We start from the raw sequence: 25,077 nt of genomic DNA, 5'->3' as shown, positions 1-25,077 counted from the left end.
CCTGCAACCTTGGCGTTATTAGCACAACCCCCTAACTAATTCTAACCATTAACTTCCCCCATTGGCCAATTGGCCCCAGGTGCCACAGCACACCTCACCCAGACCAAACCACTTCTCTCCTCTTCTAGGAATGGGGCATATGGAAAAAGTACTGTTCAGGGGGAGGGCAGTATTTTTCCCAGTTAGGTGACAGCCCTAGTAACAATATGGGTGGCTATAGTACAGTCCTCTAGCTCTCATGTACACCAACAATCGATACACCTGTCCTCAAAGCAAAAAGTATTATTCTACAAAAATCACATTTTGGTCAAAGAGCTCCCTTACATCTCTCCAGAAGCTACTGCAGAGCAACTCAGCTACAAGGCAGAAACATGACTCGCGCCCTAACACTTTTGGCAGCCCCCGCCATCCATCCCAGAGATCCTTTCAAGCAAATAAACCAGCAATTCCTTCAGCGAAGGTTCAATGGTGCATTCCCCCTGACTTCAAAGGAGACTCACCATACAGCTGTAGAATAACAATTTCCCCAAACAAGGAAGCTTTGAGAGCAGAATTGACCGAACTCTTCTTCACCCACTCCAGAGATGTCTCTGATGTATACATTTTCCATGAGGGGCTTTCATTTCCCATTGCAAAAACAACAACAAGGAGTAAACTTGCCCTGCGCAATAAATAATGACAGCGGTGGAGTGTGCTTGAAAATAATAGGATTCTGCTGTTGCTGCCTTCTGACCTGTGTGAGTTCCACCCTAGATATATCAAAATACAGCTTCTGTCTTAGCAGAGACAGATAGAAAGAGTACAAGGGGTCTCTGAAGATTCTCATACAAATCAACCTGATGTTCACCTGTCAGACTAATGTGTAGATTGGACACCAACTGCTGCACCTCCAGAGAAAGTCAGAGAGGCTCAGTGAGGTATAGTGGTTAGAGTTGGACCTGGGAGGCCAGGGTTCAACCCCCCCCCCCACTCACCCATGACGCTTAATGGGTGACTTTGGGCTAGTTCAAAGCTTCGTCAGCTGTGAATAAATTGGGGGACTTGGCTGTCCTTACCTACAGAACATAGGCCACTTACAGAGATAGGAGTTCAGCAACCCCCTCCTATTTACCAAAGCTCCTTTCCCCCTACTATAAAAACAAGATTAAGCTCCTTTGGTAACCATGGGGCACCATCATGAGACAAGGACGAAGCTAGGATAGGCTGAAATGGCTACTTCAAAATGCACATCCACATGTACCAAAACATTGCACTGGGGTCAGAAGTTCTCAAACTGTGGTTGGCCACAGTGGCGTCGCAATCGGGGGGGGGGGGCGGTGCACCCTGGGTTCCATGTCTGGGGGGGGGAGGTGACAAGAAGGCACCCCGGGGGGCTCGCTGTGGCGTGAGAAGCCACCGCGGCGCCGCAGCTGCATGTGGAGGATCCTCCGTTCGCGGCTGCAGCCGTGAGCAGAGGATCCCAGCGCCGGTGGGAAACCGCATGCGCTGTACATAATGACACCGCACATGCGCTGTACATAGTGGTTTGCCGGCACCTGAGCTTGAGTGCCGTATGGATGGTGGTGGGGTCCCTTCACCGTCGCTACAGCCACGAACGGAGCATCCTCCATGCGCAGCTGCAGCCACTATCAGAGGATCCCGGCATAGTCCATACAGCGCTGGAGCGGTGGTGCCAGCAAACCGCTATGTACAGCACATGTGCAGCATCGCTATGTACTGTACGTAGCGGCACTGTACATAGCGGTTTGTCGCCCTGGGTGTCACGACGCCTTCGCTTGCCCCTGGTTGGCGAAAAGGGCTGTGAAACAATTAATAATATCTGTACTTGGCCCGACTATTTTATTTACATTTCCTCGCTGAGACCACTTTGATAAAGGTTGGGTTCATCAAGCAGGCTTTGGCTTGGAGCCTTTTCATAATGCAGCACTAGCTCAGTCTACAGATCTCCACACACGCTAAAAATGTTCCAGTTAAAGGATTAAAACCATGGTTTTCTTAATATTTTGTTGGACATTATTATTATTATTAACTTTTTTTAATATGGACAAAGCCGATAAACCAATACAAACCAATCAAAACATTCCAAAGGTCAAGAGAGAGAAAATGCACAGGTGAATATTGCATCCTCATTACACACATCGGAAAGAATATATTATATTCTATAAATGCCAGGCATACAAGATTGATTGCAGCAGCAGACTTGCAATGCTAACCACCACCTTTTTTAAACCTTGGAGGGAGTCACTTGTATGATATATGAACAAAGAAATTTGTAATGTTGAGATAAAGTCCAGGATAGCATACCTCTCCAAAAAGGAAAATGAACAGTTGGTCTAGGTCAGGTGTCTTCAACCTTTTCATACCCAGGATCCACCTTTCATCCAAACTTGCATTTGGGGACCCAATTCTTAATCTTTTAACATATATTTGCATGGTGGCAGTTTTGGCCCACCTTGGATCAGGCCCACCAGTTGAACACCAGTGATCTAGGTTCTTCTGGTGAGGCATTAATAAAAGTAATGAAGGGAGAACAGTCATCATGAAATTCATCTCTGGTTAATGTTGCCTTTGACTATTCTGCAGTTATACTTGTCTACAAGCAAAACCTTCCAGACTCTCTCGTACTAGTTTTGCATAGTTAACCATCTTTTATCCATAAGAATGTGATCTCCATGTGGGCTGCTAACAGGAAATGGATTATTAATGGCTTGAATAACATATCTTAATTTGCTTCTCAAATAACAACAGCAAGGCCAAGCCTAGGTCTAAGGCCCATTATTTTCACAATACACTGTTGGTTTTGATGATAATGCCACTGCTGCGTGGATGGGTGGGAGTTTATTAAGTGGTCCTCTGAGACCACCAGCAATTTTAAAGTGGTCAGAAGTGGTCCACAGTGGAGGGAGGTTTCAGAAACACTGCATCATCATCCTCATTATCACCATCATTTTATTTGTATGCCATCTTTCCATAGTTAAAAAAAACAATGCTCAAGGCAGCTTACAACATGACAAGATTTACATAATTACAAAAGTCATAAACAATAAATAAACCACATAAAAAAGCTACACATCCAAATGGAAATCAAATTCCTCATAAATCAAAATCTAAAACTGAGAATACAGCATTAATATCACAGTTTAAAATGACATAGGTAAAAAATAACAGCAATTTAAAAAATGAACAAAAACAAAAATGGAGCCCTCTCTGCCCAGCAGCAGCAGTGGCAGCAGTCCTTTATGGAACCCGTCAGGCCCTGCCCTAGGCCAGGTGTTGAGTGGCAGGACTGGGGCCCTCAGGCGCTGAGCAGGGGAGTCAGGCTGCATTGTTCTTAAACTCTGAATGAATTCCTATGCCCCACAAATAATCCAGAGATGCATTTTAAATAAAAGGACACATTCTACCATAACTGTCAACCGTCCCTTATTTGGCGGGAAACTCCCTTATCCCAGCGCCGTGTCCCGCTGCTGTCCTTTATTGATGATGTCCCTTAAATTTCCCGGGTTTCATGCTTGCCCGGTTCGGGAGGGAAGCAGCGGTTCGGGGTCCTCCGCTGCGTGTGAGAGAGATCATGGCACCGTCGTCCTGGTGCGAGGAGTTCCATCGGCCCTTCCCTGCCCAAGAGAGAGGGGGGAGGGAGAGAGACTCTCGCCCACACTGCCCACGAGCCCGGAGGCAGCAGCGGTGGTGGCAGCTGAGGAGGCGGCCTGAGGGAGGAGGAAGAGGAGGGGATGGGGAGGGACGCAGAAGGGCCATGCCGCAACCGCCTCATGCTGGATTGACAGCATCTGTCAATCCTACCAATGTATGTAACTCTTTACAATAGCAAAATCCCTTATTTTGGCTGCTGATCCCTTATTTTCAATATGCTGGTCCCTTGTTTTCAAATCTGTAAGTTGACAGCTATGCATTCTACTCATGTAAAAACACGCTGATTCCCAGACCATCCGCGGGCCGGATTGAGAAGGCGATTGGGCCGCATCCGGCCCCTGGGCCTTAGGTTGCCTACCCCTGAGTTATGGCATTCCAAACTAGCTACACCACTTGACAAACCCTTTATATTTATTGGTACAGGCATGTGACCTTCTGAAGCACCTAATGCTTTCTCTGCATTTTGTGAAGGCAGCCAGCGCAGGAAAGGCTGCCCTCCTCCTTCCCCAAATATGCCACCTCCTTTCTCCAAGCACTAAAAGGAGACCGAGGGCATCCTCTGGTTTCACAGAGAAGATTAACAAAAGGTCAGAAAATGTTTGATCTCTGTCATTGGTATAGTCAGGCTGAAAGCTGAGCCGTCGCTTAAATATTTACAGGCAAGCTCTGCAGCCACAAGGTGAAAGGTGTTATGTAAATCCTTCTCCACACAAAACAGGGGGGTAAGAAAGAAAATCAGAAAGATCAGGATACCACCGCTGCTGCCCCAGTTCAACCCTGCCTGTGTAAACATACTAGGTCTCCTCAAAACTGCTTCAACTTCTGGCTACACACCCAGGAACTCAAACAGACCCTAAGAAGCTGTATTAGACTAGCTCATCAAACCCTTAAAACCCCTTACATTTTTTGGGGGGTGGGGCTTGAAATTGGCAAAAGTGTTTGCAACATGAAAGACCAGTTATGAGGGAAAAAACTGCTCCTTTTCCCTTAAGGTGTACCCAAGAGCCCATATAGAGTCCTTTAGTAGGTTCTCTATCGGTAGGAGAAAATAACAGAGACCAACCAGAGAATATTGAGAAGCAAAGCACCTAGTAAGCCTGATCTTTCTCAAAGCTGTTGCAACAGGGTGCTCCCCCCACATGCACAAAGGGGGAGAGGGACACAGAACAATGGTGGGCAAACTCCTATACTTAGAAACTTTTGAAATTCCCCGCCCTGGAGCTCAAGACCAGCCCCATACATACATCACAGGAGGGGTGTAGCCCAAGACCACCCCCAATACATCATACATACATCAGAGAAGGGGCCAGCAGGAAACCTGTGGGTGGGTTTACCTGGAGAGCCTGGCTATTCTTTTGTGATGATAACTACTTAATTCCTGAATCCAGGTCACAGGCTCACCATATTCATATCTTAAATGTGCCCTTAAGACAGGATTTGTGATCAAAGAGACAATGGGGAGATAATATTTGAGGTAAATTTGGGAGGGACAAAATGCTTTCAGGACTTTTTCTGTGGGCTTCAGACAGGTGGTTCGTGTGTGTGTGTGTGTGTGTGTGTGTGTGTGTGTGCTTGGTACATTTATGGACATTTATTTTATATATGTAAGACCTTAAAATTCTCATAACAATAATAATAATATTTGATAATATTATAATATTAATGATATAAGAAGATAATGATTATAATCAATATTTTGTTTATACCCCACCCATCTGACCAAGGCTGTCGGAGCCACTCTGGGCGGCTTCCAACATACATAAAAACTTAAGAAAACATTACTCACTTCCCTACACAGGGCTGCCTTCAGCTGCCTTCTAAAGGTTGCATAGTTACTTGATCTTTCTTGGCTCCAGGATCACACAACTCCATGCCCTCACAACGTTTCTCTGATCAAAACAGGGACATCATACCACACCTTCCAACATTTCTCTGATGGAAATAGGGGCGTCCTAAGGAAAAGCGGGACCTTCCAGGATCAAATCAGAAACCAGAATGGCTTCTGTAAATCCGGGAGTGTGCCTGGAAAGTAGAGACATTTGGAGGATCTGTACTGTCTCTCACACACCCCTGCAGTGTCAACCAACAATGAACAGCTGAGGGTCTTTCTTAAGATCAGCTGAATTTATTTTTATTTTAAATCAGAACATACACCTCAGTTTGTAGAGCATGAGACTCTTAATCCCAGGGTGGAAGCCATGCCATGTTGGGCAAAAGGATTCCTGCATTTCAGGACTAGATGACACTTGTGGTCCTTTCCAACTTTACAAGAGCTATTTAAAATGCTGCTAAGTTACCCATTCCTGCAAAACTCTGGAATCCACAGCTAAGGTCAACAGACACTGGTGTCAGTAGTGGGATACGAACCATGCTTCCATTCAGAGACCAGAACAGAGGCAGAAGTACGAATGGCTTTCTGCTGTGAAGGCCAGCAGGCAGACGCAGCAATACAGAGTTTTGCTGTTTAGCAAGAGATTTGGGGAAGTTGCTACTGTTCTTCACTCTGTTCAGATTACACACTGAGAACTCGTCTCCCGTTTACTGTGCAAGCAAGTCAGCCAGGCCATAGCATGAGTTCCTGCCAGCCATCTCATCCTAGGTCACTTCCTATGCAGCATCAGGCAGGTGAAGTCACTAACATCCATGGAAAAAAATATACCTAAGGCGAATTCTGGGACTCCAGAATCCACAGATACCTGCACAGTCCCTAGCTCAGGTGTGGGGAACCTCTGGCCCTCCAGATGTTGCTGAACTCCTGCTTGCTGGAGTTGATGGGAGTTGCAGTCTAGCAAGAGCTGGGGTGGCCAAAGGTTCCCCACACCTCACCAGCATATGCTCAGGAGCACATTTGCCCTGCGGTCTTTGAAATGCTACATCCCCCTTGGAGGTCAAGGATTTCTGTGCATGCTCCAGGACACTCAGCCAAGGTGCCAGAATTTTGGTCAGCCAAAAGTTAGCTGCTGCACTCTTGAGACACAACTTCTGCTGAAATTGGGGGACTTCCGGGTTAGCGCCATCGGCAATGGTGGAGTTCCTCTAACCGGGAGGAACCCGCTCCGCAAAAATCGGGTCTTGCCGCCGCGGCGAAGGTGGAGACCCTTCAAAATCCCAGGTGGACGAAGCCTGGGAACGTGGGATTCGGCTGACACCAGGAGCACCCCCCCCCCTACTCGCAGGGAAACCCTTTTATGGGGTGTTTTGAATCGACTTCTACTTTTGCAGAGTGAAGCCGCACAGCCGTTGCCGGAGAGCACTGACTTTTTCCTGTGGACAATTGGACTCTAAACAAGTACCCGTGAGTAGAAACGGAAAATTGGATTAAGAAACATCTTAATTTGGCACCGAAGCGGGAAGGTTTAAAACAGGAAGTCCGCCTTCCGCTTTTGTAAATAGACTGAAGCAAAAACCTTGCAAGCTAAAGTCTGGAAAGTTGTTTAGTAAAGGTCTAAATTTCCTTCATTTATAAGCACCAAAACTCCCTTGGAAGCAGGAGAAAAGGGGGGGGGACTCTGACTGTTCAAGCCTACAGGAGAGAGAGAGTAAAGAAAGATAAGTTTCCACCGTCTCAAACCTGGGAACGGGGTGTCAGAGACAGAAATTTTTGGGGATGTTCATTGACTGTGAATGGTACATTTTTGACAGATAGCTAAAAAAGAGAAACAAACTGATTCCAATGTTGCCTTTTGCATTCAAAAGAAACAAAATATTTGAAAAATGAAAGTAACTTTCCTTTGTTGGACTTGCTTTAAAAAGATGGATACAAATAGAAATTGTCTCCTCTAGAGGGAGCTTGTTAAATTGTTGCTGCAGTCTACTTGGGGATTTTACAGCTGGGAGATTAAGATCGTGGGACCAGTCTCTTGACCTTGAATAAAAATGTGTTTGGAGGAAGTTTTGGTGCTTGCTTTTTGCAAGACAAGTGCTTTGTTGGAGCAGATGCATGAGAAGATGGATTTGATGACTGAGAAGAAGGTATTTTATGGTAAGATAAGGTTAAAATAAATTAAGGCAAATTGAATAACAGAATATAGTGAAAGATGGAAAGGATTTGCTGAGTTAATTAATAGGTTAGACTGTTAAGATAAATTACTCAACAAAAATTGAGAAAGATGGAAAGAATTTGCTGAAACAATTAATTAAACTAGAACACAAAAAGGGAGGTGTGAGGAGGTCAATGAAACAAGCAAATGAAAGATAAAGATATGGAATATGGGATCTGTGTTGTTTTTTGTTGTTGTTGTATTGTTGTATTGGTTTTTATGTACCTTTTTTCTTTTTTATGTATTGTAGTGTGTGTTTTGTTGATTTTTTGTGTTGTTTTCTTTTTTTTCTTTTTTCTGTAATCTTTAAACTTTTAATAAATATTATTTTTTTAAAAAAAAAACTTCTGCTGAAATTGCTGATAAATTTGCACTGGCTTCCTCGCCTTTTGAGACTATCTGAGGTGGGGACTGGAACAGGCCTCCCTCTTTGGAGACTTGTTACGGTAATTGATTTTAGCACTCCTTTGGAAAGAAGCAGGTATGTGCTCTTTGCAGTCGACTGGGCATATTTCCAAATGTGAATTTCGCAGAAAAACAACAGACTCTGAAGCATTCATGTGCCCATGGCTCTGGAATTCATGTGCTCCCATGCCAGAGAGGTTTTATGAGCGAATTTGATGGTTCCTTTCCCCACTTAGGCCGGACAGGTCCCCACCGCGCCTGCCTTTAATGTTATGGCCCACCGTTAAACTTGCATGCACCACGAAATGTGCCCCCCACATGGAAAGCGCAGGCTGCATTTACCCTTTTCTCTCCCGATTTGAGTTCCACCTGAAAATTATGTGGCAGAAGTTACAAATGCTTGCAAATCCATGCCCTGCTTAATTCACAGAGTGCAGAAGGGTAGTGATATTATTAAGCCCCCCGCAGCAAACGTAGAAAAAGAGAGCCACCAAGCACCTTAGAAACAAATGGATTTATCGTGGCAGAGCCAGTCTTAGGGCTAGAGAGTTTGAGATCAGAGCATTCTGCAGGCGGAACAACAGGTGCCTCCGAGTTCTGACAGAGGAGCATCACCACTCAGGTGGGGCCAGGTGGGGCCAGGTCCTGGTGGGGGGGTTGCCACGGTGACAAGGACCCGCCCTCCTTTGTGACATCTCTTGCTTCTCCTTTAAAAGCCACTGACTTGCAGGCGGCCATTGTGGGTTAGTGAGGAGAGGTTAGAGGAGAGAGGTGGTGGTGGCAGTTGGTGGTGGCAGTTGGTGAGAGTAAGCGGAGATTTAGTGATTTGTTCTTTTTGGTTTTCTTATTTTGATTTTGATTTCATTTATTACTTTCATTTGATTTATTTGATTTGATTTATTTTGATTTTCTTTTATTCTTTTCTTTTAACACTTTTATTTATTTTATTTTATTTTTTGTTCTTTGTTTTAATATTTTTGTTTTTTGTTTTTTTGTGCACACCTGTGCATAGTCTGTATATATTTTTATTTTTTAGATAGAGGAATAGTTAGGGTTTTTGTGGACGACATGGGCAGACTGTAAGTAGCATCCCTTTCTCTTCATCTCCGGGGGTGGGTGGGTGGGTGTATCACAAACTGGGAGGTTTTTCTGGCGGACACCTGAGTATCTGGTTTGTCCCTGTCCCTCACCTGACCTCCACCTTACACCCATTAAGTAAAATAAAGTAAAATATATACATGTTCCTCTTTCCCAGCCAAGTTGAGTACCCCCTATTGTCCTGGCATGGTGGTAGCTCTTGAACCCAGAGCACTTGGGACCTCCTTTCTCTCTCTGCCAGCCCTTCATGCTCTGGGCTGCCTCTTTCAGGCTCTGATGATGCCCCTTCAGGTCACTGAACTGCAGAGAGATGGAAGGAATTGGTCAGAGTGGGCCGGCAAGGATCAATTAGGCTCCACATACGTATTTCTGTTCTGCCAATTCGGCAGTGGTTCACTGTTTTCTCCAGACTCCCCTCCTCACACCCAAACACCCCCCAAGAATTGGGGCTGCCGGCATCTGAGTCACTCTTTCCGCTCATCTCTTCTAGGATCAGGTGCTTAAGACGCCTCTTCAGGCGCTGCCACAGGGTGGCCCCCCAGCCAGACACAGAGCAGCCCGTGGCGCCAGGTAAGCCAGTGGCCCTCCGTTTTTGGACAGAGGAGGGCAGGGATGGGCATGGGGGGCGACTAGTCCAAGGATGCAAAAGAGGACTCACCTCTTCCCCTGTCCTTCTGTTTACAGTTCTGCTGCGATTCAGCATCCCAGCCCCAGGGGTGAGTATTGGAGAAAACAAGAGCAGGGACTGGATCCCTCAGACCTGCCCCCCCGCTGCCCCCCGGGCTCTTTGCCCCACACTCTGCACTCTCAGATGCGGAGAAGTCCTCCCCTCACGAGGAACTGACAGCCTGACTTTTGCATTTCAGCTGCTAGAGGATGAACAGCTCTACATCCTGGGGGTCATCAACAGCTGCCAGGCAGCTGAGCTCAGGGGGCTCCGATCCCTGATGTGCTCCAAGGAGGAGACGGCCCAAAAAATTCTGGTGAGTGATGGGGGGTGTGAGGGACCCCCACGGGGAGGTGGGGGGAAGGGGTTGTGCATCTGTGGGGAGGAGGACCCTGCCGGCTTAGGCCATGGGGTTGCCATTCCCCTGCAAAGCCAAGCCTGGTGTTTGGGGTCGGAGCTGATTTTCCTCCTCTGTTCTCTTCCAGGACATCTTGGGGCCCTTGGAGCACTTCAGGGATCGGCCCCTGACCCTGGCCCTTGCCTTGGAGGCCCTCCTCCAGCTAAGGTGAGTGGGGTCTTTGGCGTGGATGGGGTTGTGGGGGGGGGGCAGAACTCCAGGGGGAAAGAGCAGGTGGGAGGGAGAAGGGGGCTAGGGAGACTCTAACCCTCTCCCTTTCATTTCTGCAGCACGATTAGGCCCAGATTCACCTCTGACATGGTCAGTTCCATCCTGCACAGGATGTTGGAGGCCGTGCTGTGTGGGGCCAAGGAGGAGGAGGAGGAGAGAGAAGTATGTCCTTTGTTTCGACTTCCCTTCACATTCTCTTTCTTCCTCTTCGTCACACCCTTGCAGAATCCAACCCAGCATTCAAACTCTCTTCTCTCTTTTCCCGCAGGAACTGAAGAGGCACTACCGGCTTCTGCTGGGCAGTCTTCTTATGGAAGCCCCCAACCCTGGCACCCTCCTCCAACTTCTCAGTGTAAGTGTCCCTATGGCATCTGGGGTGGTTTTAGGGTTGCCCCCCCCCCCGTCCCTTACCCAATGGACTGCCCCATTTCTGGGGCACAGAGCCTGTTTGGCCCCCAATTTGGTACAAGACCAAAGCTGGCAACCCCTCATGGTCCAGAAGTGCCAGGGACTCTGTAGTGGGGGCAGTGGGGGGCCGCTTTGGCCCAGATTGGCCCCTGACTCTGAAATGCTCTTTCCTCCTGCAGGACCTCAGAGGATACGCCCTGGGGGAAAGTGGGGAGGCTCAACAACTTGCAGCCAGCAGCATCTCTTTGCTGCTGGCCATTGCCCGGAAATACCCCAAACTCAGAGTAAGTACCTTGCCTTCTTCTATTCATTTCTTTGGTTACTTCCACCCCCCACCCCCACCCCAAGATCACATCCCCAAGTGATCTTTAGTGCAGATGATGCGGGGTGTGTCCCTGGGGGTCAGGATGAGACCAGAGGCTTTTCCTGCCCCCTTTCCTTCTGCTGCCCTTCCACCTCTGCCCAGGAGGCTGCAGGGCCCAGGGAGGTCCTCTGGAACAAGGGATTGGGCCCAAGACAGAGGGAGACGCGTCCTTCCTGACTTGGCGCTGCTTCTGTGCTCTCTTGCTCCCATCTGACCCCAATTTTTCTTTCCTCTGCAGATGACAGTCATTCGGCCGGAACTGGCTTGCTTCCGCCGGAAGCCAAAAGAAGGTAAGCCCCACACCTTGGAGACAGCGCCCTTTGACTAAAGGCCTGTGGGGAAATCTCATTTTCATTCTCATTCTCTTCCATCCAGATGACATCATCATTGAAGATATATAGGTAGTGTGGACCTCGGACTCCATTGGATACCAGAGAGAGGCCAACATTCAAATGCACTCAGCAGGTAAGACTTTCTCAAAAGCCCATCTGTAGTTAGAGATGCCCTGTTTCATCTGTGAGAGAAGCAGGCACTCCTGGCGTCCTGCTTAACTTTTTTCTCTTGCAGGTGACAGAATGATGCCGGCAAGACCTCCTTCGCCATCTTTTCATGGGGACAGAAGGGAAGCAGTGGCTGTGGGACCAGATCAGGTAGGGGGAAGCTGCCTTGTGTGGACAGAGGACAAGGGGTGGAACGATGTCATGGACTGGTTGGGCACAGAGGAATGGTGGGAGGAAGCAGCTGGAGAACCAGGAAGGGAAGACGTCTCAGAGCCCAGGGAGTGGAGGAGCGGACAAGGAGGAGGGGTCAGAGGGAGAAGAGGCCGGGGAACCAGGGGAGGGGAGCCAATGGATCTCAAACCCTTGGTGAGTGAGGGACTTTCCCCTGCGTCAGAAGACAGGCTCCAGCAGATGGAGCGGACGAGATCCAGAGGAAGCTGTTTGTGCACGTGCTGTAGAGGGAAGTGAGGGGCCGATGGGGTTCATCCCCCAGAAGGGCGTCCATCAAGGAGAACTCTGATTCTAAACCTGCGCTGCCTCATGGGATGGTTTCAGGGGAAGAAAAGGCTCCCGAGTAAACCCTACACAGATGCAGAGTGGAGTCCCTAAGATGGCTGGGTGGCATTTTGCAGGCCTCCTCCTGGTTGGTTAGTTAGTTAGCGAAAGCTGGTAGTGTTGAGGTGTGTACAGTTGGTCAGTCGCTTTTGCACAAAGACTTTTAAGAATAAAAGCAGAAAGCACTCTGCAAGGATATTCTTGTGGACTCTTTTATGCCGACAAGGGTCTGAGGAGACAAAGGGAGGTCAGAACCCTTTCCTTTTTTTTTTACACAAACACTGACAGGGATCCCATCGGATGGCTTCAGGGGAAGACAAGGCTCCTGAGTAAACCCTACACAGATGCAGAGTGGAGTCCCTAAGATGGCTGGGTGGCATTTTGCAGGCCTCCTTCTGGCAACTCCTGCAGCCCAGCTGGTGCTTTATGCCTTGCTCTTCTTTCCTCTGGACCACCTCAGGGAGGCCGAGGGGGGAGGGTCTTGCTGTCTGGGCCCAGGGTTGACACCTTTGTTTTGCAAAAGACAGGACAGGGCAGGGGACAGAGAGAGATCCGAAAATTGTTAACATTATTTTGCCTCAAAAGATCTCACGGAATTTTAGGTTTTTCCATTCCTTAGGATATATGATCTACTCCCTGTGTAACTCCACGTGTCAAGAAGAAAAACCGGAAGAGAATGGAATAAAAATAAATATTTTTTAATGGATTTTGAATAAATGCACAATAAATTGTTACTGTTTTGAATTTCATTGTGTTATTGTCTTCCATTGATCTGGACACTTTTCTTGTTGCAGCCTGAAATAGAATTAGGATTTTTTGCTGCTGCTGCTGCATCACTCTCAGGTTGGCTCAGGTTAAGCTTGTGGTCCACTAAGATCCCTAGATCCTTTTCCCTACCAGCAAACCAGTGTCCCTCAACTTATATTGGTGCAGTTGGTTCTTCCTGCCCAAGTGCAGAACCTTAGATTGGCTACAGGTCCTCTTTGCTCACCACCAGAGAGTGACCATGTCGCAGTCAGTGGTAGCTCTGTGTGGCATTAACACAGTTCAGTGCAATCACCTGGTGACAATCCAGCCCAGCTGGTGCCAGTGACCTGACATCCAAGATGTCTCCAGGACACTGAGTGTTTTGCCTTGGTAGAGCATACCATGTTCATGACGCAGAGGCTGTGATATGAGCACAGTTCAGGTAGTGTTTTCCGTTCTTGTTCAGGCTCCCGATACCAAGGGAGCCTCTGCGGTTATCCCAGCTGTGATGGACTCTCCCAGCAGGAATAGTAATAGTAATAATAAGAATAATTTTATTATTTATACCCCGCCCATCTGGTTGGGTTTCCACAGCCACTCTGGGCAGCTCCCAGCAGAACACTAAAAACAGAATAAAACTTCAAACATTAAAAACTTCCCTAAACAGGCCTGCCTTCAGATGTCTTCTAAAAGTCCGATAGTTGTTTAATTCTTTGACATCTTCTGGGAGGGAGCCACTACCGAGAAGGTGTTTGCAGGCTCCTGACATCCTGGTCTAGTTTCTTGCAGAACTTGTTCTTGATCTGTATATCAGAGCACACAGAGCGTAAACACTCAATATGTTAACTGGAATGGAGGTAGTTGAGAGATGGAGAGAAGGCAAGCATTCTGAGCCCTCAGCTGGCAGTTCTATCACAGACAGAAGGGAGTCCCTTGCTGCAAATCTTACGCCGTGAATCTTCTGGATGTCCTCCTTGCCACAAAAGGTGTAGCTCTCTCTGAGGCTGCCATTTGAAGCAAGTCTTGTCTCCTGTAGAGCAGCAATGTCAATGCTGAGTGTTTTCAGCTCATGGTCAATGATGTTCATCTTCTGTGAGTTGTTGACCTGCAGCAAGCCAGAACACATGGTCCTAATGTTCCAGCTTGCTGGGTGCAAGAGGGTTTGTTCCTTTCTTTTTTGCCTGATATAGCAGTTTGGTCTGCTTAGTGTGAGTGATACTGTGAGCTCCAAGCACCCACTGAGGCAGGTGGCCAGTGAGCACTTTATTGATTGGGGACTGCCTGGCTTTACTGAGGTTGAATGTGTGTGTGTGTGTGTGTGTGCGCGCGCGCGTGCGTGCGTGCGTGCGCGTGCACAGACACACAGTGGTCACAGGTTGGTGGGACTGCGCTGCCGCCACACGATTTCTGTTCTCATCCTGAAGCAAAGTTCTTAACCCGAGGTACTATTTCTGGGTTAGCGGAGTCTGTAACCTGAAGCGTCTGCAACCTGAAGCGTCTGTAACCCCCGGTACCACTGTACTTAATTCCTGAATCCAGGTCACAGGCTCACCCTATTCACACCTTAAATGTTCCCTTAAGGCAGGATTTGTGAGCACAGAGACAATCAGAATAAGATCCACTACTGATTCAAAACCCTAAAATGTATTTTATATATTTGACTTTTTATTTCTATTCTTTGTATATCGTATTGTTGTTTTATTGCTATGGCTGATGGCTGACGCAAATAAAGATTCGTTCAATTCACATTCTTTCCCCAAAACATGTTTTTCTTCCCAAAACTCTGCATGTAAACACTGAGCAGAGTCCTAGATGCAGTGATGAGGGAAACTCTCCAGTTGAATCTCTGTCTTTCAGGGAACAGGAGTCTCACTGGCGGGAGACAGGGAGAAGAGAGAATGTAAAAACTTAAGGCTGAACTGGTTTACTATTCCATTTACAGCCATTGCCAGTAAGATACCCTTTGGCAGCGCACAACCAAAGCAGTCCATACTCCTAAGTGCTCCTGTAGCTGGAGGTTCAATTTAGCTCTTAAGGCCGAAAGCCTTCCTCCATGTATTTGTCTCATTAAAAGCTTAAATGCTCTCTGAGGGTCAAGCAAGATTTGATAAGCTCTTTTTAATTGTGTGGATGCAACATTTTTTGTTCTGTAAACGGCAGCCTCAGGAAAAACCTGAACAAATTTGTCACTGTGCTGTGTGGAAAGGAGAAATTTAACTCTCCCTCTTCAATGGTTCCCTCTGAAGCAGACATTTACTTTTCAAGAGAAGCTTGTATTTGTAAATCACTCATTCTGGTTGTGAGAAGTGTATAAACCGAACAAATTAAGCTAAACTAAAACCTAGCAGCATTTCCTCCTCATTAGCATTCAGTAAGAGAATATTTGTTTAACGCTCTTGCTTCAAACATTCTTTAAAAGTTTTCACATTTCTCAAGAAATGTTTCTTAAGGTTTCTTCTTGCATCAATTGTTAAATTTATACAGACGCCTATAATGAGTACACACACACATTTCATTGTCTGTGACTGACTTGGGAACATTCGTTTCCCCAAAGGTTGTTTAAAAGGTGGCATATTGATATAGGAAACAATTTTATTATATAAATCTTAAAGTTAAAGACTGAAGAGAAACCTTGTTTTCTGCAACCTCCTTCGCCCATCTCTTGAGAACTTTGATTGGTTTTTTTCTTTCTTAGTTCTGAATTTGGGTAGTTGCAAGCAAGCAAGGGTTCTGTGCGTGTTTGTTTAAATAGCAATTATTATTGCTGTGTAGCCCAAATGCAAAGCTCTAGGGCAGCCATGCTTAGATCTCGCCGTGGGTGGCATTCTGCCTGACATTGTGCTTCTGCTACATTTATTAATCTCCTCCATCCGCCCATTAAACCTGAGAAAAAGGAAAAGAGGGCACAATTCCCCTGTTTCTGTCATTCTGACCCACATAAAATGACAGGAGTGCGTGAGGCACATGTAGATAGTGTCAGTGGGTGACAGAAACTGAACTTTGCCCCTTGGCTGATGTTTCATATATGAACACAGCATTAAATGTTCCCAGGGCTATCGGAAAAACTGATGTTGCAGTAGGACTGGTAGCCATTTTTTAATGTGCAGAGCAGACGTTTTATGTTATTATTATTTTTTACCAGTTTATGCAATCAGGGGAAATCTTGTGTTATTATGTACAGGGGGGAAGTTATGTTGCTTTTCATTTATTTTTGCTGTTTTAATTGTTGCATTTTGCATTTTTAAATATTGTGTTGTTATTATCATCATATGCCTATATCTACTACATAGTTTGAAAACTTGTTCGCCTCCGTCTGTTGTCTTTGCGCATGGACACTTCTTAAGATATTGTAACCAAAATTTGCACAATGGTTTCTGAGATCAAGGAGCAGGTTTTTCTCTATGTTTGGAGTCTACTGGGTGCCTTCAAAGCTGCCCTAAGTTTAACCAAGATCCACCCAACCACCACCACCCCACCTTAGAATTCTATACCCTCCAACATTTTTCCAACAAAAATAGAGACGTCCTATTCCATAATGATAATTTTACTATTTATGCCCTACACACCTTACTGGGTTGTCCCAACCACTCTGGGCAGCTTCCAACACATATAAAAATATAATAAAGCATTCAACATTTTTTTAAAAAAACTTCCCTATACGGGATTGCCTTCAGGGGGTCAGATAACTCCATACATTCCAAAATTTCTCAGTTGAAAATAGGGACATTCTACCACACCCTCCAACTTTTCTTCTACGAAAATAGAGACATACTATCATACATTTTAATATTTCTCTGGTGAAAATAGGGATGTCCTAAGGAACAGTGGAACATTCCAGGATCAAATCAGAAACTGGGATGGTTTCTCTAAATCAGGGAAGTCCCTGAAAAATAGGGGCACTTGGAGGGTCTGGAATTCCCAAGCAATGTGGGGCACTTTGCACTAGTAAATGAAGTGATGTTGAAGCAAGGACTTCCTCTAGCCATTAAACTACACTTGTTCAGCATTATCAAACATTAATACAACTGTAGTAGTAAACACAGCCGGCCTACCCAAGAGGCAAGAGGAAGCCATCGCCCTGGGCAACAGGATCCATGGGGCAGCAGATCCCAATGTAGATCTTTATTCCCCTCTTGTTCTTGATGTAGATCTTCACTTTTCACTTCCCTTTTCCCCCTGATGTGGCCAGGCCGCCATTTTATGGTTTGCCTCAGGTCCCAAAATGTATTGAGTCTGCCTTCCTAATAGCTGATTTCAGTCAAAAGGCCTTATGGACGCCTCTGCTTACCAGAGCCACACCATTTATTAAAGTGCCAGGCATAAGGTAACCTCCTCGCAGTGAGAAATTGAGAGTTCACGGTCCACGGAACAGCAGATGCGGCAAGACCCATTAAGAACACGCAAGTTGATTGAGGGGGTTTCGGAGATATTCTAATATTTTGTATAGCTCAAGCTGCTGTGTCTTTCTCATCAAAATATATCTGCCGTTGCACTCTCCACCGAGTTGCAAATCAACCTGCCAAATCCAAGTGATGGATTCGGAGGCTGTAATGGAACACAGGATGGAGGAGGAGGTAGCGGTGGTGGAAGGGGGAAACTGAGACATTTACAGATCCATGCCATCTTCAGTTGTGGCAGCTGGCTCAGCTTCTTATGTGGCAGCCTCTCAATTAGTTCAGCCTCCCCCAAAGTAGGACCCTGCAGATGTTTCAATCTACAACTCCCATCATCCCACACTGTCCATGTCTTGGAGGTGAAATGTGGTCCAAAACATGTGTGGCGTTCGTACGGAGCCCCCAGTCGTCTCACGAACTATTGACCCATACACCACTAATCCGCTGCCACCAACCAGGTCCTCCCTGGTAAAATCACTTCAGTCTCAGTCAGCTTTTCAATTAATAAAGAAGAGTGTATTTTATTTCAGACACAAACAAAACTTTTACAGCATTCCAAACGTTGTTGCTCTTTACTTTCTTAGTCTTATTTTCCTCTCTCTATCTCTTCTACCTCCCCACACTCAAGAACCCACTGCCCTAACTGTCTCTCTGTTACCAACTGCCTTTCCCAACTGCCTTTCCCAACCAGCCAACCAGCTAAAACCAACCAACTGCCCACCAACAACTCCCAACGAACTCCCCTCAGAACTAGTTTTATAGACCCACTGACTCCACCCCCCTGGGTCCTGCCTGTGCAACCTACTAAACTATTTCCCCTCCAGCACTCTCTCATATATGTTAACGTCACAACATGTTGCAGTACAGAGGGTTCATCTACTAATTTCGGTTTCTCTTAAATTTTCATCCTTCCAGTCTTAAACACAGTTCCACATCAGCTTGCAAGTGTGTGTGTGTGTGTGTGTGTGTGTGTGTGTGTGTGTGTGTGTAATAAGTCCTCATGAAAAATTCTCCAGCACTTTTGTTCAAATACAGGTTTGTTTGCAATTCTGCCTAATATTCACATTTTTACGAAGTGATATTCCCTGATATAATATAATGCATGTTCGCAACCCGCAGCGTTCGCAACCCGCAGAGGTGCATCTGCGCATGGTGGGTTGCGATTCGACGCTTCTGCACATGCACAAAGCACAATTTAGCGCTTCTGCGCATGCGCAACCCCCAAAACCTAGAAGTAACCCGTTCCGGTACTTCCTGGTTTCGGTGGGTTCGTAACCCGAAAAGACGCAACCTGAAGCATCTGTAACCCGAGGTATGACTGTACTGTACAATTCTGTGCGTTGTTTTCACCAATATATGCATTTTTATGCATGCTTCATGCAAGCATATGCATTTTTCTGCACATTACTTTGCTGGAGAACCACGTCGTGAAATTTGGAGAAGTGTGAATTCTGAAGGAGGCTGCAATTCAGTTGATGTTACTGTTTTGGAAAGCACAAGTTCGCCTTTAATTGAGAACTGAATAGAATTTTGCCCCCATCGCTATCTGGAGGGTTGGGGGAGGGTGATTGACATAGATGCATCATAACATACAGTTCCCATTGGCCCAAGCGATATCCGTGGAAGGGATGGCTCCCCTTTCGAGTGGAGGACGTCACTGGAAAAGAACTTTCGCTTAGGCAAAGACCCTTGTATGTCCTGGCACATTTCTGCATATCTGACATATCTGTTCAGTCTGTACATCAATAACCAAACTAGTTAGTGTAAAGATAACAAATTACCCAGTACCTGTGGGGTCTGCCCTTGAAGATGGTTTGGAGGCTGCAGCTCATGTGGAATGCAGCTGCTAGGCTGGTTAAGTGGGGCAGCCCCATGGCACCGTATGCCCTGAAAGCTCTGCACTGGCCCTGTTACTAATGACCCTGCGACCAGTGGTTGAGATATTTTTAACTGGTTGGGTTTTTATTTTTTAACTGTTTTTATAAATAAAATAAAATAATAATAATAATAATAATAATAATAATAATAATAATAATAATAATTTTATACACTCTGGGTGGCTCCCAACAGTATATTAAAAACATGATAAAACACCAAACATTAAAAACTTCCCTAAACAAGGCTGCCTTCAGATGTCTTCTAAAAGTCAGACAGTTGTTTATTTCCTTGACTGATGGGAGGGCATTCAACAGGACGGGTGCCACTACTGAGAAGGCTCTCTGCCTGGTTCCTTATAACCTCACTTTCTCTCAGTGAGGGAACCGCCAAAAGGCCCTTGGAGCTGGACCTCAGTGTCTGGGCAGAACGATGGAGGTGGAGACGCTCCTTCAGGTATACTGGGCTGAGGCCGTTTAGGGCTTTAAAGGTCAGCACCGACACTTTGAGCTGTGCTCGGAAACATACTGGGAGCCAATGTAGGTCTTTCATGACCGTTGCTATATGGTCTTGGTGGCCACTCCCAGTCACCAGTCTAGCTGCCACATTCTGGATTAGTTGTAGTTTCCAGGTCAACTTCAAAGGTATCTTCACATACAGCGCATTGCAGTAGGCCAAGCGGGAGATAACTAGATGTGTTTGGTGCCCTGGGTGCCAGCAGGAAAGGCAGCTTATCACTTGGATAACTAGTAATAATAACATACCCTCCAACATTTCTCTGATGGTAACAGGGATGTCCCAAGGAAAAACGGGACATTCCAGGATCAAATCAGAAACCAGGATGGCTTCTGTAAATCCAGGACTGTCCCTGGAAAATAGGGACACTTTGCGGGTGGCACTGTGGGCAAAAGCCTCAGCGCCTAGGGCTTGCCGATCGAAAGGTCGGCGGTTCAAATCCCCGCAGCGGGGTGCACTCCCGTCGCTCGGTCCCAGCGCCTGCCAACCTAGCAGTTCGAAAGCACTCCCGGGTGCAAGTAGATAAATAGGGACCGCTTACTGGCGGGAAGGTAAATGGCGTTTCCGTGTGCGGCTCTGGCTTGCCAGAGCAGCGATGTCACGCTGGCCACGTGACCCGGAAGTGTCTGCGGACAGCGCTGGCTCCCGGCCTCTAGAGTGAGATGAGCGCACAACCCCAGAGTCGGTCACGACTGGCCCGTACGGGCAGGGGTACCTTTACCTTTACCTTTTTTACCTTTTAATAATATTAATATTAACAACAGCACTCTCTCCTCCAAAAGAAACAGAGGCTGAACTTAGTTGTGAAGCTCACTGGGACCACTCTCAACTCACAGGGTTGTTGAGAGGATAAAATGTGGAGGAGGAAAACAAAGTATGCCACTTGGATAAAAGGTGGGGCATAAATCAAATATATCAATAAACGATAATCTAAACTCATTCATCTGACAGTAAACTATACTGAAATCATGGCTGGGGCAAAAGCATCTCAAAGGCTTCTCTGAAGCTCTCACATCTTAAGGGGGATGGAGAACAGAGGGAGGGGGCAGATGCAATAAGGATTTCCTAGTAGAGGTGAAATGGGAAATTTGCTGTCTTGTTATATGCATGATTTCTCAAAATCCCACCAACTTCAATGGTACTTGCTCCAAGGTGTGTGTGTGTAAGATTGCAACTTTATATTGAAAGGGGGGGGGCACTTTGTTTTCTAGCTACCATCCTTTATATGGAATACTAAGTCTCACTGGACTTGTGCCACCAACTGCAGCCAAAAGGTTGAGCTAAGCAGCCTGGCCTTCTTGCAGGAACGGCAGCTCACTGCAGGCTTCTTTCAGGCTTCCAGCAAAACTGCAGTCCACCGCTTTACCCCTCCAGGTGAGTAATCTGCCTATTTGGCTCTCAAGTTGCCTTTAGTGAAAACTAATTCCCCACCCAGCCTTCTCAAGCTGTCGGAAGGAGCCTTGGCCTTAATAGGCACCCGAAAGTTGCCTGCTTAATCCAAGATGCCCAACTGCAACGTAAGCAGAGGGGGTCAACAACAAGGGTTTGAAACACCTTTGTGAAGTTATATGTGAGAAGCCACCCATGCTTGCCATTGCAGTCAATGGTTAAAAGCAACTTTGTTCAGCCCAAGGAAGAAAAGTGAAAGAACTCAAGGAAGGGGTGTCATTACTGTTATGCATGCGTACACACACACACACACACACACACACACACACACACTCAAACTTATCCAAGCTGATATTACCCTTGCTGGTACCTTTCCCGGGAAAATCAGAGGCTCACTATGTCAGGTTCCTATTGGAAGACTGGACAAACACTAGAACATTAGCAGCGGCAAAGTTTTTATCGGTGGTTGCAAGAACCAATGATCCCTATATTCTGAGCAAAATGCTTGTTTAACCTGGAGGTAGGCTGTATGAATTGTGTATTGCTTTGTAACGATTTGTTGGGTCTCTGGACCGTAATAAAGGTTGTTGATGATGATGATGACTTCTCCAAGCAGTCTGGAAATTCCAGAGGTGCAAAGTTTACCCAGGTTTAGTTTACAAGCAGGGGTCAAGGGAGACTTCAGGTGTTTTGTAATGTTTGGGATTATTTGCAAATGTATAGTATATAAAAAGGTAAAGGGACCCCTAACCATTAGGTCCAGTCGTGGCCGACTCTGGGATTGCGGTGCTCATCTCACTTTATTGGCCGAGGGAGCTTCTGGGTCATGTGGCCAGCATGACTAAGCCGCTTCTGGCAAACCAGAGCAGCACACGGAAACGCCCTTTACCTTCCCGCCGGAGCAGTACCTATTTGCTTTCGAACTGCTAGGTGGTCAGGAGCTGGGACCAAGCAATGGGAGCTCACCCCATTGCGGGGATTCGAACCGCCAACCTTCTGATCGGCAAGTCCTAGGCTCTGTGGTTTAACCCACTGCGCCACCTGCATCCCTTTTAACCTCTGCTTAAAACCCTCCAATTAACTTAAGTGCACCACCTTTCTAGGTAGTCCATTCCACTCTTGAACAGCTCTTATCATCAAAAACCACCCGCGTCTCTATATAGTACATATATATTTAAATATATATCTTTATATATTTATTATATATATTTAATGAGTTTATTTATTTATTTATTTATTTCATAATGATTATCCCCTCCTTCAAGCTAAGCTCACAAGGCAGGTGACAACATTAAATACACAATATTTAAAATAGTTAAAAGCAACTTGCAATCACAAATATACAGTAAGCCCTAAAAATATATACCTCATGTACCAAAAGCCAGAGTAAAGAGACGCATCTTTGGCCGCCTCTTGCGATATTGTCACCCAGAGGTTTCCTGAGGTGAGGGTCTATGTGAATGTCCAGGTGCCGGGCACCAATTTTGAATCAAGATGCCAGACCACATGGTGACTTTGTAGCGTGACTTGTCCAAGCTCACAAACCTAGCAGCCTGTAATGCTTCACTAGATTAAATCCTGATTTGCCTTATTTCCAGCAGCCCAAGTGCATCTTCTGAATGGCCTGTTTGTAACATTAAGCCCTGTCTGGGTTGGAAGTGCCCTGATATGACGACTCTCCTAGAAATGGTCATTTGTGTTGAGATTTTTATCAAAAAGAAATTTCACAATATGGGCATCCCCTCCCTCCAGATATGGTGAACCCCAGCCCCGGGGGGCAGAAGCTTCCGTTGCGATGATCCTTGCCTACTAGCAGTGAGTTTAAGAACATCAAGGTCCTACTGGATCAGGCCAATGGTGATTTCCTGAGTCCATCACCCTCTTCTCCCAGTAGCCAGATGGCCCAATGGGAAAGTTTGCAAGCAGCATGTGAGCACGATATCACTCTGTAGTAAAGGAAGAGCCTCTACCCAATGATCCCCACTTGGAAAAATACTTGTTTCCTGCTAGACAGCAACTCTGTTTTTCCCCCTCCTCCCCTCTCTCTGTGCACCCCCCCCCCCAATAACAACAGACTTTCGTTTAGCATCAGGTTTAACCAGCTTACAAGGTATTCTGGGGACAGCTCCAATAACAACCCCACAACCCCTTAAGAACATTTCCTCTCGAACTAAGAAATCATTATTCTCAGCCATGCTGGAAGTGGACTTAAATCAGCATCCCTTTGGATTTTGTCAGGATTCCTCTTGTTTTTACTGTGTGTGTGCGCGCGCACACATATATCTCAGCAAAAAAGGAAATGGGCTCCTATATTTTTTACATTAGTGAATGATTTCTACTACGCAGTCAGATCAAACCATTCTGGCATCTGTCTTCCACGATATTTTCCCCCAAAGAAAAGATTGTAAATAATAATGCATTTATTATAGAATGGTAGAGAAGGCTGATCGCCGAAGAATTGATGCTTTTGAATTATGGTGCTGGAGAAGACTCTTGAGAGTCCCATGGACTGCAAGAAGATCAAACGCATCCATTCTTAAGGAAATCAGCCCTGAGTGCTCACTGGAAGGACAGATCGTGAAGCTGAGGCTCCAGTACTTTGGCCACCTCATGAGAAGAGAAGACTCCCTGGAGAAGACCCTGATGCTGGGAAAGATGGAGGACACAAGGAGAAGGGGACGACAGAGGACGAGATGGTTGGATAGTGTTTTCGAGGTTACCAGCATGAGTTTGACCAAACTGCGGGAGGTAGTGGAGGACAGAGGTGCCTGGCGTGCTCTGGTCCATGGGGTCACGAAGAGTCGGACACGACTAAACGACTAAACAACAACAACAACAGAGAAGGACCCCACATCCATTTTAATGTATTTATAGGCCACTTTTCAGCAGCAAGGCTTTCCTTTCTGTCATCTCAGTAAATCTTTCAACAACCCTGTAAGGTAGGCCAGCATTACTGCAGAAAGGGAGATTTAGATTTAAATCTGCATTGATTTTCTTGCTGGTGGTCAGCAAAAGAGGTTTAAAGACTGTCTCAAGGCAAATCTTTAATAATGTAGTATAAACACCAACAATTGGGAAACGCTTGCCCGCGAGTACTCCAGTTGGAGAACAGCCTTTACCAAAGGTGTCATGGGCTTTGAAGACACTCGAACTCAGGACGCAAGGGAGAAACATGCTAAGAAGAAGGCACACTTGGCAAATCCACACCGTGATCAACACCCGTGTGGAAACCAATGTCCCCACTGTGGAAGGACGTGTGGATCCAGAATTGGCCTCCACAGTCACTTATGGACTCATTGTTAAAACCGTGTTTACAGAAGACAATCTTACTCAGCTACGAGTGATCGCCAAAGAAGAAGAAGAAGAAGAAGAAGAAGAAGAAGAAGAAGAAGAAGAAGAAGAAGAAGAAGAAGAAAGGAACATTCCTGTTCAGGCTTCCAGCAAGTCAGGCACCCATGCCCTCTCCCAGAATACTCCACTCCCAGAATACATCACTGCTCCTTCATAACCACCTGGGCTGTCACTGTAAACATTGCTGCTTTTATTCTTAAAAAGTCTTCTTCTCCCACCATAACCGACAGCTTTTATACCTACCAAACGCAACCAGCTTGCTACCATCCAACCAACTCACACTAACACTGACCACTCTATATATACATGTACAATTTGGTGAAAGGTTGCATGAGTCATCCTGGGCTGCTGACTCATGCTGACTTACCATATTTTTTGCACCATAACACTCACTTTTTTCTTCCTAGAAAGTAAGGGGAAATGTCTGTGCGTGTTATGGAGCGAATGCCTATGGGTGGCGGGGGGGGGGGGATCTGCTGCAGCCGTGAG

General features: G+C 46.2%; 2 protein-coding genes across 20 annotated transcripts in view; one reads left to right on the top strand and one right to left on the bottom strand.

The window, feature by feature from the left end:
• LOC144325854 (uncharacterized) overlaps positions 1 to 13,060 on the top strand; it is a 37,385-nt gene extending 24,325 nt beyond the window's left edge. The window contains exons 3-13 of the mRNA XM_077920606.1: positions 9,501 to 9,764; positions 9,879 to 9,910; positions 10,061 to 10,177; positions 10,347 to 10,426; positions 10,549 to 10,651; positions 10,758 to 10,841; positions 11,077 to 11,181; positions 11,500 to 11,551; positions 11,637 to 11,726; positions 11,829 to 11,911; positions 12,936 to 13,060. Of these exons, the coding sequence (XP_077776732.1) occupies positions 9,501 to 9,764; positions 9,879 to 9,910; positions 10,061 to 10,177; positions 10,347 to 10,426; positions 10,549 to 10,651; positions 10,758 to 10,841; positions 11,077 to 11,181; positions 11,500 to 11,551; positions 11,637 to 11,662 (863 nt within the window). The 3' untranslated portion in view covers positions 11,663 to 11,726; positions 11,829 to 11,911; positions 12,936 to 13,060. The remainder of the gene's footprint in view (positions 1 to 9,500; positions 9,765 to 9,878; positions 9,911 to 10,060; positions 10,178 to 10,346; positions 10,427 to 10,548; positions 10,652 to 10,757; positions 10,842 to 11,076; positions 11,182 to 11,499; positions 11,552 to 11,636; positions 11,727 to 11,828; positions 11,912 to 12,935) is intronic.
• Positions 1 to 25,077, bottom strand: part of RIMBP2 (RIMS binding protein 2) — a 296,295-nt gene that overhangs the window by 208,014 nt on the left and 63,204 nt on the right. The gene's annotated exons all lie outside the window — the stretch shown is intronic.

The sequence above is a fragment of the Podarcis muralis genome, chromosome 16 (assembly GCF_964188315.1).
Source record: "Podarcis muralis chromosome 16, rPodMur119.hap1.1, whole genome shotgun sequence".
NCBI lineage: Eukaryota > Metazoa > Chordata > Lepidosauria > Squamata > Lacertidae > Podarcis > Podarcis muralis.
Note: the sequence above shows the minus strand (reverse complement) of the source record. Positions and strands in the feature narration are given on the sequence as shown.